At 46.1% G+C, this 17,372-nt stretch overlaps 1 protein-coding gene across 1 annotated transcript in view; it reads left to right on the top strand.

The window, feature by feature from the left end:
- Positions 1-17,372, top strand: part of vwde (von Willebrand factor D and EGF domains) — a 379,611-nt gene that overhangs the window by 232,603 nt on the left and 129,636 nt on the right. Inside the window, exons 18-20 of the mRNA XM_078538828.1 lie at positions 21-240; positions 13,682-13,825; positions 14,136-14,345. Coding sequence (XP_078394954.1) covers positions 21-240; positions 13,682-13,825; positions 14,136-14,345 — 574 coding nt within the window. The remainder of the gene's footprint in view (positions 1-20; positions 241-13,681; positions 13,826-14,135; positions 14,346-17,372) is intronic.

The following is a 17,372-nucleotide window of genomic DNA, read 5'->3' as shown; positions in this document are numbered from 1 at the left end:
TACCTCTATTTTCTGAATAGGTCACTGTAAACTCATGCAACTGCTTGAATGGTGGTTCCTGTGTTACAAACATAAATTTTCCTCCAGGAAGCGGAGAGTATCTCTGTATGTGCTCCCTTGGTTTTGAAGGAAGTTACTGTGAGGTGAACATTGATGACTGCAAATCCAATCCATGTGGCTTTGGCAGTTGTGTGGATGAACTCAATAGTTATTCATGTAAATGTCAAGAAGGCTTTCAAGGTAAAGAGTTTATATGAGCAGTTATAACCACAAAAGGGCTGCATTTCTTCAATATTTGCATTTCATTTTATAAACTGTATTTGGATAAGTTTAAATGAACTGTGAAACAATAGAAATTGCAGTGCTCAATAAAATTTTCAGCAATTATTCAATGTAGAGAGAACAGTAAGATTGGCTGGCTTTTCTGCTGTGCCGGTTGCTATTTTTGGACAGCCCATGTTGCTTTCAGAATCAATCAATAGATGATGCAAACGTTTGCAAATGAATAATAATAGGTTTGTGTGATCATTTACTTCATTTTTTGATTTCTCTTCAAGGACCTGTAGATCCATATGAAGAAAATGTGATATTCTTACTTACATCTTTCCAGTGGCCAACCTCAAAATAGACTAGGTCAGTGACATTCTGCCAAGGCACTTGAAGGGGAGATGGTGGCTTAGTAGTAATGTTACTGGACTAGTATTCCAGAGGCCCAGGCTAGTACTCTGGGGACAAGCGTTTAAATCCCACCATGGCAGCTGGTGGAATTTGAATTCCATTAATAAACCTGGAATTAAAGGCAAGTCTTACGGTGACCAGAAAAGCATTTTCAATTGTCATAAAAACCCACCTGGTTCACTAACTGCAAGGAAGGAAAAGTCACCCTTACCTGGTCTTGCCTTCATGTGACTCCAGACCCACGATAATGTGGTTGACTCTTATCTGCCCTCTGAAATGGCCTAGAAAGCCACTCAGTTGCATCAAATTGCTACGAAATCTAAAAGGATTGAAACTGGACAGATCACCCGGAATCGACCTACGCACCGAAAACAACAATAGAAAACCCGGTCTTGCAAAGTCCTCCTTACTAACATCTGGAGGCTTGTGCCAAAATTGGAAAAGATTGGGAAAGCTGCCCCACAGACTAGCCAAGCAATAGCCTGACAATAGTCATACTCTCAGAATCATGTCTTACAGACAAAATCCCAGACACCACTATCACCATCGCTGGGCATGTCCTGTCCCACCGGCAAGACAGACCCATCAGAGGTGGCAGCTCAGTGATATATGATCGGGTGTTACCCTGGAGGTCCTCAACATTGACCCCGGACAGCATGACTCATGGCATCAGGTCAAACATGGGCAAGGAAACCTCTTGTGGATTACCACCTACTGCCCCAGCCATATCCCCCCACCAACCTCCACACACACCCCACCCCCCCACACCCACCCCTCACACCCTCAGCTGATGAATCAGAACTCCTTCATGTTGAATACCACTTGGAGGAAGCACTGAGGGTGGCAAGGGCACAGAATGTACTCTGGGGACCTCAATGTCCATCACCAAGAGTGGCTCAGTAGCAAAGGACATAGCTGCTAGACTGGGTCCATGGCAGGTGGTGAGGGAACTAACAGGAGGGAAAAACTTACTTGATCTCATCCTCACCAACCTACCTGTCGCAGATGCATCTGTTCATGACAGTATTGGTAGGAGTGACCACTGCACAGCCCTTGTGGTGACCAATTGCCACCTTCACATTGAAGATACCCTGCATCATGTTGTGTGGCACTACCAATGTGCTATAGGAGAAAAATTTCAAACAGATTAAAATTGGGCATCAATGAAGCACTATCAGCCATCAGCTGCAGCAGAATTGTATTCGTCCACAATCTGTGATATGGCCCGGCATATCCCCCACTCTACCATTACTATCAAGCCAGGAGGGTATCAACCCTGACTCAATGAAGAGTGCAGGAGGGCATGGCAGGAGCAACACCAAGCATACCTAAAAATGAGGTGTCAACCTGGTGAAGCTACAACACAGGCCTACTTGCATGCCAAACAGCAGAAGCAGCAAGTGATAGACAGAGCTAAGCGATTCCACAACCAACGGATCAGATCTAAGCTTTGCAGTCCTGCCACATCCAGTTGTGAATGGTGGTAGACAAACAACTAGCAGGAGGGGGAGGCTCCACAAATATCCCCATCCTCAATGATGTGGCAACCCAGCATATCAGTACAAAAGACAAGGCTGAAGCATTTGCCACCATGTTCAGCCAGAAGGGCCAAGTGGATGATCCATTTCAGCCTTCTCCAGAGGTCCCCAGCATCACAGGTGCCAGTCTTCAGCCAATTCTATTCACTCCAAGTGATATCAAGAAACCGCTGAAGGCATTGGATACTGCAAAGCCTTTGGGGCCTGACAACATTCCGGCAATAGTGCTGAAATCTTGTGCTCCAGAACTAGCCATGCCCCTAGCAAACATTTCCAGCAAATCTACAACATTGGTACCTACCCAGCAATGTGGAAAATTGCCCAGGTATGTCCTTTCCACAAAAAGCAGAACAAATCCAACTCAGCCAATTATCGCCCATCAATCTAAACTTGATTATTAGTAAAGTGATGGAAGGTGTTGTCGACAGTGCTATCAAGCAGCACTTACACAGCAATAACCTGCTCACTGGCGCTTAGTTTGGGTTCCACCAGAGCCGTTCAGCTCCTGACCACTCATGCCTTAGTCCAAACATGGACTAAAGAGCTGAACTCAAGAGGTAAGGTGAGAATCACTGTCCTTGACATCAATGCTGCAATGGACCGAGTATGATATCAAGGAGCCCTAGCAAAACTGGAGTCAATGGGAATCAGGGGGAAACTCTCTGCTGGTTGGAGTCATACTTAGCACAAAGGAAGATGGTTGTGGTTGTTGGAGGTCAATCATCTCAGCCTCGAGGAATTCCTTAGGCCCAACCATCGTCAGCTGCTTCATCAGCGACCTTCCTTCCATCATAAGGACAAAAGTGGGGATGTTCGCTGATAACTGAACGATCTTCAGTACCATTCATGACTCCTCAGATACTGAAGCAGTCCCTGTCCATATGCAGCAAGACCTGGACAATTTCAGGCTTGGGCTGATAAGCAGCAAGTAACATTCACTCCACACTGCCAGGCAATGACCATCTCCAAAAAGAGCAAATCTAACTATCCATTGACATTCAATGGTATTACTATCGCCAAATCTCCCACTGTCAGCATCTTTGAGTTACCATTGACCAGAAGCTGAACTGGACCAGCCATATAAATACTGTGTCTACAAGAGCAAGTCAGAGGCTGGGAATTCTGCAGCAAGTGACTCACCACCTAACTCCCTAAAACCTATCCACCATCTGCAAGGCACAAGTCAGGAGTATGATTGAATGCTCTCCACTTACCTGGATGAGTGCAGCTCCAACAACATTCAAGAAGCTGGGCAATATCCAGGACAAAGCAGTCCAGTTGATTGGCACCCCACCCACCAACTTAAGCATTCACTTCCTCTATCACTGACGCACACTGGCAGCATTGTGTACCATCTACAAGATGTACAACAGCAACTCACCAAGGCTCCTTCAACAACACCTTCCAAATCTGGGACCTCTACCACCTAGAAGGACAAAGGGCAGCAGATGCATGGAAATACCACTACCTGTAAGTTCCTCTCCAAGCCACACACCATTCTGACTTGGAAATATATCACCATTCCTTCACTGTCGCTGGGTCAAAATCCTGGAACTCCCTTCCTAACAGCACTGTGGGTGTTCCTACAACACATGGACTGTAACAGTTCAAGAAGGCAACTCACCACCACCTTCTCAATGGTAATTGGGGATGGGTAACAAATGCTGATCTAGCCAGCAATGCCTGCATCCCATGAACGAAAAAGAAATGAAAAATACAATTATACAGTTACATCCTAAATGGCCAGTTTTGTATAACATGAACTTACATTTATACAGGGCCTTTAATATAGTAAAACATCCTTAGGTACTTCATAAGAGCATTATTTGACATTGAGCCCCATAAGGTGATATTAGGACATGTGGTATTGAAGTAGATTTTAAGGAATGTCTTAAAGGAGGAGAGTGATGTAGAGAGGCAGAGAGCTTCAAGGACACTATTCCAGAGCTTAGGACCTTGGCAGCTGAAGGCAGAGCATCCAATGGTGAAGCAACAATGCACAAGAAGCCATAATTTAAGCTGTACGGAGATCTCAGGGAGCTTTAAGGCTGGAGGAGATTACAGAGAGATGGAGGGGTGAGGCCATGGAGGATTTGAAAACGAGGATAAGAATTTTTAAATTGAGGCATTGTGGGACATGAAGCCAGTGCAGTTCAGTGAGCAAAGGGGTGATGAGTGTACTGGACTTGGTTAGGCAGCAGAGTTTGGATAAGCTTAACTTTATGCAGGGTACAAAATGGAACACTGGCCAGAAGAGCATTGGAATAGCCAAGTATAGAAGTAACAAAGACTGAGGGTTTCGGCAGCAGTTGAGCTGAGATGGGGTAGAGCTGGGTGACATTATAGATGTGGAAGTAAGTGATCTTGATGATAGAGCGGATATGTGGGAGGTTGGGTGGATTTTCTGCAGGCAAGGGTAGGTTGGTTTGAGTGTTTGACGGGAGATAAACCCCCTAAAAGTGATGTCAGCTCAGGAGCCCAGCATCATCCCACCCATTTCCAGGTTTTACCTGAGCAGGTTTAAAAGCCAGCATGCAGCTGTTGGCTAAGGCATTTAAATATTAAAATAGGCAATTAAGCTATGTTCTAACCAAGGATCCTGGATTGAACAGGCAGTGCACCTATTTTCCAAGCTGTGTGGAACTCACCAGGGTCACCAAGGTGGAGTGTAGAGCAGGGAGTGCTGTGTCAGTGAAACTGACAGGCTAGAAAGCCTTTGATCAGTGAAACTGAACAGCTCAAGCCAAGGCCAGGTGGGAGGTTACAGTTGACAACACTTCTCTCAGAATGTGCTTTCAATACTTGACATGTGATTGCCAAATTCTTGGTGGTCATTTCACTTGTCTTGCATTTTACTCACCTTCAGCTGCATTTCCCTGCTGCCAGTATTCATCATTGCATGGGAGCAGCTTATACAGCTCTACCTTTCACCTCTGAGAAAGAGCATGAGAAGCAGCAACATCAGCCACAGCAGGAGCATAAGCTGCATTCCTCATTCGCATGCTGCTCCACACACAGACAGCAACAGAATGATCCAACTCAAAGGAGGCAAGGCCTCCAAAACAGGAACTACAAGCAGAGGATCAATTCTTTCAATATCTGTGAGCAGCAGTGCCTTAGGAAGCTTAAGTTTTCACTGCAGATCATTGCTGACAACTGCAACCTCTTGGAAAAAGACCCCCTTCCCAGTTTGCCAGATGGACACTCATTCCCTTTAATTAGAAATCCTTTCCTTGACTTAATTAATACATCATCCCACCTGACCTCCCTGATTAAGCAGGAAACCCGGAGGCAGGATCCTAATGCCATGACTCAGTTCAAGAACCTCGGTAAAGCTGAGTTCAGTGTGTTCCTGACCCACTAATGGTACCACCATTTCAGCAGGGGCTAAGTTGAGAAAATTTTGCGCATGATTGTAAGCTAATCTTGGGGTCAATTGCATTACCAAGGTTATCACTGAAATTACACTGGAGTTACATTGTATTTAAATTTCAGAAGCAAAATACTACACACTCACTATTTGTATTTGAGTTAATTGTTTTCAACAATCAAAGGAAAATTAATAAGTTGTTCATACAAATAAAAATACTATATGCCAAGAATGTCCATTTGAAAACGTGCTGCAGCCCAGAGTTTCTCTAAAACTAATATAGTAACAATGGCCTGGATTTTCATCACTGAGGCTGGCTGCAAGAGCCAAGAAAATTCTTGACTTTGCATGCCTGTCTCAAGAGAATGTGCCCGCAAAGATGAGATCTTCATTGCTGGGGTGGGTACAGGTGCGGGCCTCAGTCAGGGCAGCTAACCCAGAAAAGAGGTTGGAGGCAGCCACAGGAACTGTTGGGTGTGAAGGCAGGCTGTTTAAAAGACCCGCCTTGGTGCTGTGGATCTTCATCCCAGTTATAATGAAAAAGGCAAGGCCCTCTGGCCCTCACCCCTCACACCACCACCCCCCACCCCCACACACACACTCCCCATGCCCCACCCATGCCAATTCATGCCCCCCATGTCAGGCTATGCTCCCTACCCACCCCCATGGCCCCTCATGCCCCCCATACCAGGCTGTGACTCCGACCCTTCTCACATGGCCTCTCAAGTCCTTGTGCCAAGTTATAGCACTTCTATGCCCATTACCACTGTAGAGAACCAATGAACTACATTATACACTGAATAGAACCAATGAACTTTAGTTACAATAGGATGTGTGAAAAAAAACTTTAAAAATAGTCATTTGTTCATTCATTACTTCCCACTATGTTAGAAAAGTCATTTTACTACAGGGCAATAAAAGTTTCAATCATCCAGACTCTTTAAGGTATCAATGGCAGACACTGCAGGCATTTGAAACCTCTTAACCTTGTGCAAATAACATTGTGAAATTGATAACAGAGATCAGAGAGCCAGAGCCACAAATCAAGCAATGTTTTCTCTGGGGCTCAGGCGTTTTAATACTCTAATGAACGTTTAGGCTCTCAGCCAAGGATGCGTAATGAGGTTTGGCTGAACACCTAGAAATCCACTACTCTGGTAAACACCTGAACCCCAAGGAAAACATTCCTTGATTGACAGCTCTGACCTTTGATCTCTGCTGTCAATTGCACACGTCTATTTATACAAGGTTACGAGGTTTCAAGTGCTTGCAGTTCCTACTATAGATACCTTAAAGAGTCTGGATGATTGACAATTTTATTGCCCTACAGTAAAAGCGCTATTTCTTTTTTACCAAAGTGAAAAGAAATGGATGACTGTTTTAGTTTTCTTTTAAACATCCCATTGCCACTATATGGTTCATTGGATCTATATAGTGTACAGTGGGTCAGTGGCCAAGTGCCATAGCTTGGCATAGGGGTTTGAAGGGCTATGTGGGGCCTGGGTGGGGAGCATGGCCTGGCATTGGGGGCATATGGGGCCATTGGGGTTGGGTGGGGGGCATAGTCTGGCATAGGGGACAGTAGAGACCATGGGCAGTTCATGGGGGGCATAACTTGCCATTGCCTGGCAGGGAGGCATGAGGAGGACTTTTTACCCTTAACTTCTGAATGGTTCCCTCCTGCAGACTATGGCCGGAATTTTCAGTGCACGGTGGCGCCGAGCATGTTCAGTGGTGTGAGCGGGCAATCTGGTGAGTAGGCCAAAAGTCGGTTTCACAGCGTTGTGAAACCAGTTTGCGATCGTCCGCTCAGCCTATCAATGGTGGGCTGTGTTTCCCGCCATTGGACACAGGTACCTTAATGTAGTGTATCTGCATATCATTATAAGGCCAGCCCTCCGGAATCATCCACCCGCCATCCCCCACTGGATCGTCCTCCCACATTGGCATGATTGCATGCCGATGTGTTTCACAACGGCATATATAAGGCGTCCACTTGACGGGCTGCACTTTAAGGGGAATTCGGAGGTGAGAGCACTGTAAAGTTGCAGAGTGCTCGTGAGAGTCGCCTGGTGGACTTCAAGCTTGAGACGACGTGGGGGGTGGGCAAGGGCTGCCCTGCGGTTGAAGGTAGTGCACAAGCACATGCAGTGTCGGGGGAAAGGAAGCGGCCATGTAATAGGGAAGCCTTGGAGAAAGTGACCATTCCTTTGCAACTGAGACATTCTTTTGCAGTTCAGACACAGCCACATTGACATGCATGGAGTTAGGTCTCTAGCTTATCAGCCCATTAAAGCAACGCAAAGGCATGAAAGTGCCACTAAGTGCTCAAGGGCTTTTCACCCCTCAGGTGTAGAATGCAAACTAATGAGCATTTTAGTGGACTGCAGAACAGTTGGACGACTAGGCACATTGTAGAATCCCCTTGTTAAAGCTGGCCGTGGAGCAGTCACTGGTGGAGGGGCTCACAGGCCCTTGCAATGTCATCCTGCCAGTTTGGACCAGTCTCACTCATGGTTCAAGCTAACAGTGCAGCCTTGCAGTGTGGGTTAGGAGAATGCCTGCACCTGAGCTGAGAGCATAGCATGCAGTTCAGTGAGGAAAACTGCTGCATTACGGGCTGGTCAGGTGAGCAGAACAGTGGCAAATGGAATTTAATCCTGAAAAGTGTGAGGTGATGAATTTTGGAAGGACTAACAAGGCAAGGGAGTACACGAATGGTAAGACTCTAGGAAGTATAGAGGATCAGAGGGACCTTGGTGTACATGCCCATAGATCCTTGAAGGCAGCAGGACAGGTAGATAAGGTGGTTAAGAAGGCATATGGGACACTTGCCTTTATTAGTCAAGGCATTGAATGCAAGAGCAGGGAGGTTATGATGGAGCTGTATGAAACGTTATTTAGGCCACATCTGTTGTACTGTGTGCAGTTCTGGTCGCCACACTATAGGAGGGATGTGATTGCAATCGAGTGGGTGCAGAGGAGATTCACCAGGATGTTGCCTGGGCTGGAACGTTTCAGCTATGAAGAGAGACTACATAGGCTGAGGCTGTTCCCTTAGAGCAGAGAAGGCTGAGGGGGAACCTGATTGAGGTGTACAAAATTATGAGGGGCATAGATAGGAAAGATAGGAAGAAACTTTTCCCTTTAGTGGAGGGATCAATAACCAGGGGGCATAGATATTAGGTATGGGGCAGGAGGTTTAGTGGGGATGTTTTCACCCAAAGGGTTGGGGGTATCTGGAACTCATTGCCTGATAGGGTGGTAGAGGCGGGAACCCTCACAACATTTAAGAAGTATTTAGATGAACATTTGAAATGCCACAGCATACAGGGCTGCAGGCCAAGTGCTGGAAAATGGGATTAGAGTAGATAGGGCTTGATGACCAGTGCGGACACGATGGGCCTCTTTCCATGCTGTAAGCTCTATGACACCATGACATAGGTGGAGTGGGGCGAAGGTGGGTGGGGTTTCAGTCGGCCATGCAGCACACTAAACTCTGGCCATCCAAGTGATGGCCATCACTCTCCAGGATGCGTTAAGGGGCCTTCAGTCTTAAGTTTGAGAGTTTCTTAGAACATCCAAGCTAACCCACGCATCTTTCTTTCATCCTGCAGGAGGAGTACATCAGAAGCATGAAGTCTGGTGAAGTAGCTGTATGCCTTGTAGCGTACAGAGAACGAAGATGACGGAGAAAAGAGCAACTGAGGTGCCTGGATGCGCAGAGGGAGGAGAAGTACCCTCAGGAAGAAGGGGCGGCTGGGGGCCCCGCCTACACCGCTGAAGAGCCACAGCGAGTCTTCACTGGTCAGTGCCTAGCTAAACCCAGGGCCTTTAGACGCCGCCTTTCATTCCTGCACATGACCAAGAACCAGTGTTGCCGAAGACTGCGTGAGTCTAGGGAGCTGATCGGTCGCATCTGCCAGCTCCTGCAGGATTTTGCACCACGGGGACATGGAGGCCATCCACGGCCAGTGGCTGTGAAAGTGACCGTGGTGCTCAATTTTTACCCCAGTGGTTCCTTTCAAGGCTCCACAGGTGACCTCTGTGGGATATCACAAGCCTTCACCCACAAATGCATCCATGAGGTCACGGATGCCATTTTTGCGAGGGCACACAAAGTTGTGCATTTCAGCCGGGACCAGGAGAGCCAGGATGTAAGAGTGATTATATTTGCCTAGATTTCAGGCTTCCCACAGGAACAGGGTGCAATCGACTGCACTCAAGTGGTGCTCAGATCTCTCGCAACACACGGTCAACTATGTCAACTGCAAAGGCTTCCATTCACTGCATGTGCAGCTGATGTGCGACCATCAGAAACACATCCTGCAGGTCTGTGCACAGTTTCCAGGGAGTGTGCATGACTCCTGCATTCTCAGTCATACACAGATCCCTGACATCTTCCAGGTCCTCAGAGGCTGCAGAGATGGCTCCTCGGGGACCAGGGCTACCACAGAGGACGTGGCTGATGACAACTGTGTGCCGGCCTCAGACTGCAGCAGAGCGAAGGTATAACAAAGCTCATTCTGCAACTCACAACTTGGTGGAGCAAACCATCAGGATGCTGAAAATAAGGTTCCAGTGCCTGGACCGGTCTAGTGGAGAATTGCAATATAGTCCACAGAGGGAGTCACGCATCGTTGTTGTCTGCTGCACCCTTTACAACCTGGCGCTGCAACGGAGAGAGGAGCTGGTTGTGGAGGAGCTGGAGGTCTCCTCCGATGAAGACGTCGACGGGGATGAGGTTGAGGAGGTCCTCCAAGGTGATGATGGCGATGAGGCCTTTGAACTGGCCAGATGAGGCAGCGCTCGGGAGGCCCTCATAGCTGCTAGATTTGTGGAGGAGGATGTTGACATGAAGCGAGGAGACACCACAGATCCTCATTTCATCTATGAACGTTTGACTCCAGTCTGGCTTATGGCAGCACACATACCCTTGGTGATAATGCTCCTGTCATAGAGACACACCGGAGGCCCTAATAGTCACCAATTTGCAGGAGGATGATGATGACATGCAGTGAGGACACGCCATAGTTCTTTACATAGCCTCTAAAAATGTCTGACTCTTGTCTGGCCGAGGGCAGCTCGCTTGCACTCTGTGATCAGGGTCATATCATGGAAATGCAGCCATGAAACTTTGAAAACACCTGATTCATTGTCTGCCTTCAATGGGGCCAGCCCCGCCTTAAAGGTGCTGAGAGCACACAGACAGAATGATGGGACTCTGTAATGCCTGCCCCTGTCATTCTGGCAGAAATGACAAGTACCTTCGAGGTGCAGGCATCACTAATGTGTCCAGGGAGTATGAGGCCGGACCATCATTTTGGCCTTAAGGCTTCACAAAACACAGGGAAGAGGCCCTGGACTGATTCACCTGCATTTATCTTGTGCAGAAATGTTTCACATCTGAGTTACACGAACACTGCTCATCAGAACAAGGAACCATAGGCAGGGAGACATTGTTGAGAGTTTATTTACAATAGTGAACATTACGTACAATTATTAACACCCGTGCCTGGGCTATGCAACTACATCTTCTTGAGGTGTCAGCTGTGGCTCAGTTCATAGCACCCTCGCCTTTGAATCAGAAGGTTGTGGGTTCATGTCCCACTCCCGGAAACCAAGAACTGTGAATGTACTCGAAAGAGTTTCAATCTGTGACTGTTGATGACTCGAAAGAGTTACATCTTCTTAACATCTTCTAACCCTTTCTTGGTGCTACCTGGACATCCACAGCGGAGGTGGAGGCAGCCTGCTGACTGCTACACCCTGTCTGTGATTACCTTGATGGGCGTCCTCTGGAGGGCCAAGATCTGGAGGAACCCGGCCTGCTTTTGGGGTCTGCTGTGCAGCAGTGGCTCCCACCTCGACCTGTAGATCTCGGGCAGCTGCAGTCACAGGAAGAGGGGAAGAGGATGGACACTCCCAGACTCACATGCGTGGATGGCCTAGAGGTATGCACATGCTGATCCTCCTCCCCATGGGTGCCCAAGGCCCCTGGTGATTGCTTGAGGAGAAAGGGAAGCTGGAGTAAGATTTGAGCTGCTCGGCACCCCTCTCAAATACGCACTGTTGAAGCCCAACCATGGTGACAGCGATGGAGTTCAGCCCACACAGCAGTACAGGTGCAACATCCTGTACCAAGGTCTCGATTGCGACCACCATTCTACCCGCGTTGACCTCGGTGCGTTGGCATGCTAGCGCTGTCACCTCAGCCTGAAGGCGGACAGATTCCTCCAATTTACCTTGCAATCTGAGGACCTCAGTGGACATCCCTTCCTGATGTTCCCGAGCTTGCCTTTGCAGCTCCAGCAACCGTGACATGACCGAGTCCAGAAGCTCATCATCTGAGTCCGACTCAGCAAATTTCTGGTCTCCAGCAGTCCTCTGAGTGCCGGGGACCTTGGAAGTCCATGCCGCTGACTGCTGTGGATCAGACAGTGCGATGAGCTCACCAGATTATGATCCTGAGGCTACTCTAAAGCTAGGTCCCACCAAGGGGTGTGTACCTTTGCTGGTGGAGGATGTGGGTGAGCACTGTTACAGGACTTCATGGAGGGTGCCTTCAGGTTTGTGCATGGCAGTGGCCTGTGAAACAGGACACGTCACTCACTGCATGGTTGTCTGAAATCCTAGCCAGCCAGCTGGATGGCTCTGTTTTCAGAGTTCGAGAGGACCTTAATATCAGGCATTCCTCCACCAGTCTGCGACCTCTCCCTCTTGTGTGCCAGATTGCCCTGCATGAATAGAGATGGAGAAAGTGTAAGCAGGATGCCTGCCAGGCTAAGTGATAAGTATGCCTGGCATGTGTGAGTGGTGAGTGGTGCCATAGATGGGATGAAGACAATGAAGATGTGAGTGAGAGAGTGAATGGTGATGCCCCTTGAACTGGCAGTGAGTGAGGGCCCTGTGGATGTGTAATAGGTTTGTGAGTGTGCAAGTTGAGAGTGATGAGAAGAGTGACTTACCCTGGTTGAACAGAGATCATTCATCCCCTTTCGGCACTGGGCGGCGTCCACTACCGCACTTAGTGCAAATGTGGGATGATTCCACCCTATGGTTCATGACACCTCTGATGTGCCATAAACCACGACTCTTTAAAAAGACTGGCCCAACTCCATGAAAATTGCGGAGGAGTTGGACATGGCTATCTCTGCAATGGAACTGGCCAGGTCATGAGTGCCGGGTGCTGGCTTTTGCCCCAAAGCAGCCCCTTAAAATCGGAAAGCCCAGGAATGGGGTTGGGAAACTCAGAATTGGAACTGCCCAGCATTTTTAAAAGACTGCCAAGTCATCCTGATTCTGCGAAAATCCGGCCACTGAAGCTACATTTTCAGTCCAGCCTGCTTGTGAATTTTGCTGGATTAAAAACGAATGCACGTGTATACACATATTGGGGATGGTGTGTTAAAATATCTGTTCTCTAATGGCAATAAATGTTGGTGTTCTGAACACAAACTTGACGAGGTTATATATGCAGTTTCAGCATCAATTACTGCTAAATTAGTAGGCATCTAGGTTAGCTAAAATACATAGCTCCAAAACAGATCTTAAACCCTACATCTAACGGGTACTCCCTATTATAATTATTATATTACGTTTCCATTCCTGCAGCTGGGAACTCTTATGTGCTCTCTGATTGAAACTGATAGTTTAATGATCTTTGCTGCCAAGTTCTTTTTTCTGCACTTTTTAAGAAATTGGGTGAAACATGTGGAAACTTTTGGGTAGGAAAGGAAGAATCGACTGATGTCCCCACTCATGATCGCTATCCAGTGCCTACTGCTGAAAGTGTGTCTGAACTTTGAATGAGGACAAGATCAAGTTCAACAGTAATGTCACTCTTGTATAATAGAGTGCTAACAATCAGTGTTAACCTCATTCATGAGTCAGATCCAGTAGGGTTCCCGGATTCCATGGAACTGCATCCAATCAGGATGCCTTCTAGAGAGAGGGGGAGAAAAGTTGGTGAGAAACAAAGCTGTATCTTTTGATATATGTCATTGCTGATATTTAAATATTCCACATGCTGTATTTTAGGGTTGACAATTCCATAGCAATGTGAAAATTATTTTCTTGATTTTATTTCCCTCAGGTGCCAACTGTCAAGAGGATGTTAATGAATGTGAAGCCAACCCATGCATTCCAACCATGTATTGCTATAATACATTTGGCTCCTATAGATGTAGTTTATGTTCACCAGAAATGGAAGAAGATGGGAAAGAGTGCAAACTGAAATGTATGTATTTTTTTTGCTTGCCACGTTTTTCACCTATTACAATTCAAATTGATTTTAACAAAATGCGACTTTTCAGTACTTTAAATGCATTTCAACTGCAATTTTGAAGATCGTTTTCCTCTTCTGCTTTGAGAAGCACACATTAAAAATAGTAAAAATCGCTAATCATTTACAAAATCAGGAATATTAGCAATGCTTCCTTTTTAAAAGCTGTAAAAATCTTCCACAGTGGTCATTATTTAAACCTTCATGCACAGCTACTAAATGTTTTCTTTAATAGTTCAATTACTGCACTTATCCTTGGTTCTAGATGAAGGTACAACTGCTGATGGGGCTCCAACAACTAAAGCAGCAACTGAGATCTCTGCTGAAACCTACACTTCTGAGGATGAAGATGATGAGGTGGAAATACAAGAGGAAGATAGTGAATATTACATAACTGATGTAAATGAGATCACAGACACAGAAAAACTGAGAAATGAGGATCAGCGAAGCTTTTTCATCACCAGCTCTGGCCCTGGCAAGTAATAATCCAAATAACAATGCTGTATGTTACCTAAAATGAGCATGAACATTATCTATCATAAAACTGAGATTAAACAGTGAGGTACCTTGAGAAGTCCTTAATAATTAACCAAAGGGTAATGAATATTAGCACATTTTTAGGCCTTTTGAATAGCATTATGGCCTGGAATCTTCATGAAAAATAACAGAGAAGTTATCAGCACTCGAGTATCAGTAAGCCAGCATCTTCTAGTGATTGCACATGTTCAAAAATCAGGAAGTTGCTCTCAGTTCCCCTGTTCTTCCAGAAGCTTTGCTATAATAATGTCTCGTCCAGAGAGTGACACTCACAGAACGGCATGAAATTCCAGTACGTCATGATGGATGCTCACTAATCTTGCCAGAAAATGTTGAGTCTGTCAATATTTGATGGCATGATAAGTCTTAATTACTGCTCTAGCACTGGACATTAACTTTTACAAGTGTGAAGTCTCATTCCACCAGATTTTATATATTGTTGGGAGACCTTTTTACTTTTTTCCTTCTGAGTCTTTATTCTTCCTCTCTTAATCCAATATTTGTTCTATCTCTTTCATTTGCTGATTCTGCATTGTATTAACTGTGTTATAGATTCCACATATACATTGGTTTCCTTTTTCCTTGCCAACTGCATAAATTGGAAATCACCCCTTGCCAATCCACAAATTCACAAACATTTCATGTGTAGAACACTGGAGTATATTTATCAGCTGGTAGGATCTTTCCCACTGCACTGGAGTGCTGCTTTGGGCTGCATTAGAATGCTTCAGTTGGAGTTTGGTGAGAGAGGGAGTTCAGTGAAGAGGGAAGGAGGTGATCCTTTCATTTTCTAACTTTCCTCAGTAAGAAGAGTGGTGACCTTGGTATGTAGGACCTGGTAAGTATTCCTTCTGTCCTTAATATTCTCTAAACTAGAGGAAGTAAAAGTAAAGGGAGTAATTTAAGGGCAAGTCATTGCAGGTCACCTCAGCCAAGTGGAATCTCCTCCTGTACGATGTGGGAAGTCAGTGACACTTCCAGTGTCCAAGGTATGCAGGAAGTGTCTCTAGCTGCAGCTACTCAAAAACCATATTTTGGAGCTGGAGCGGTGCCAGGAGTCACTGTGGAGCATCTGCAAGGATGAGATCTTCGTGGATAGCACATACAGTGAGGTGGCCACACCGTAAGTAAAGAGGGCACAGGCAGAAAGGGAATGGGTAACCGCCAAACACAGTAAAAGCACTAAACAGGCAGTGCAGCAGTCTCCTGGGTCCTTCTACCTCTCCAACAGATTTTCAGTTTTGGATACTGCTGGGGGAGATGGTTTCTCAGGGGAATGCAGCAAGAGCCAGGTCCCTGGCGCCACAAGTGGCTCAGCTGCACGGCCGGAGGAGGGGGAGTGGAGGTGGGGGAAGAGTGGGTGAGCACTAGTGATAGGGGATTCTATCGTAATTAGCAGATAGACATTTCTGCAGCCGCAGACATGATTCCAGGATGGTATGTTGCCTCCCTGGTGCCAGGATCAGGATGTCACAGAGCGGCTGCAGGACACTCTGAAGGGGGAGGGTGAACAGCCAGAGATTGTGGTCCAGAATGGTACCAATAACATAGGTTTAAAAAAAAGGAATGAGGTCCTGAAAGCAGAGTATAGGGAGCTAGGAAATACATTAAAAAGCAGGACCTCAAAGGTAGTAATCTCAGGATTACTCCCAATGCCAGGTGCTAACGAGATCAGGGGTAAAATTTTTAGCTCAGCAGGCGGGTGCGCGCCCGACCCAACCAAGCGTAAAATGATACATTTGCCAGAATCAGCTGCGCTCCCGCCAACAATTAAAAGGCCTATTAAGGCCATTTAAAAGGTTATTGAAGTAAATTTTTTGTTGCCTGTCCAACCTTACGGTTGGCGGGTAGGCGAAAAGGCTAAGCAGCCTTTTCACTTTTTGGGAAATCTCATCCACGGACAATTAATTTTTTATAAATAACATGTCCCTGTTCATGTGACAAAGTATATTGTAAATAAATTTGATGTTTCCACTTAAGAAGTGCCTGCATTTCAACTCTATTACCAATGGTAAAACTCAGCCACCCTACAACAAACTGGCGACGAGGATAAAACAGGATTGAACAGAAGAAATCAGGTTAGAAAGAAATCGACACTGTACTTTGCCCAGTGATTGTAAGTAGCAAGCTCTGTTAGAATTGAAGAAGCTATCCTCTCTCACAATGCCACAATTTGGGAGAACTGGTCATTTTGAGTCAGCCACAGACGATTGGTCTCAATGCATAGAATGTCTCACTTTTTTTCAAGCGAACGCGATTATGGGGGAAGGAAAGAGGCAAGTAATCCTCTTGAGTACTTGTGGGAGCAAAACCTACAGTTGGATTTGAAGTTTGATGGCACCCAGTGCCCTAGATGCAAAGAATTTCAATGAATTGGTGGACCTCGTGAAGGGTCATTTTCAACCAAAGACCAAAGCCATGATGCAGGGGTTCAGATTTAAATCACGAAATAGAGCCCCAGGTGAGACAATTGCATGCTACATGACAAATTTGAAGCAGCCAACAGAAATTTGTGAGTTCGGTATGACTCTGAGCGACATGCTCAGAGATTGTTTAGTGTGTGGTGTGAAAGAGGACACTATTCAGAAAAGATTATTGTCCGAAGTGAATCTGGATTTCAAGAAGGCGCTAGGGATAGCAATGACCATGGAAAGCGCAGTAAGAGATTCAAAAGTAATACAGGGTGTGCAAAGTGGCACTGTCCTCCACATCGGGCAGAAAAACTCAAGCAAAAGTGGCGCAAAAAAGCAAGACTCTGCTGAGAAGCAAGAAACAGCCTCCACTAGCCAAAGAATAAAGAAAAATAACTTAGCAGCGGGATTGAAGGGTATTTTAATAGAGTGGAAACAATCAGTCTTTTAGCGATTGGCAGTTTAAAAAAAATTGAATGCTACTATTGTTCCAGAAATGGATCTTCAATGAGGCAGTGCAAGGAAAGGTTCAAGCAGGCTTGTAAACAAAAGGA

Source organism: Cetorhinus maximus, chromosome 3 (assembly GCF_964194155.1).
Source record: "Cetorhinus maximus chromosome 3, sCetMax3.hap1.1, whole genome shotgun sequence".
Lineage (NCBI taxonomy): Eukaryota > Metazoa > Chordata > Chondrichthyes > Lamniformes > Cetorhinidae > Cetorhinus > Cetorhinus maximus.
This window is presented reverse-complemented; position numbering and strand designations above follow the sequence as displayed.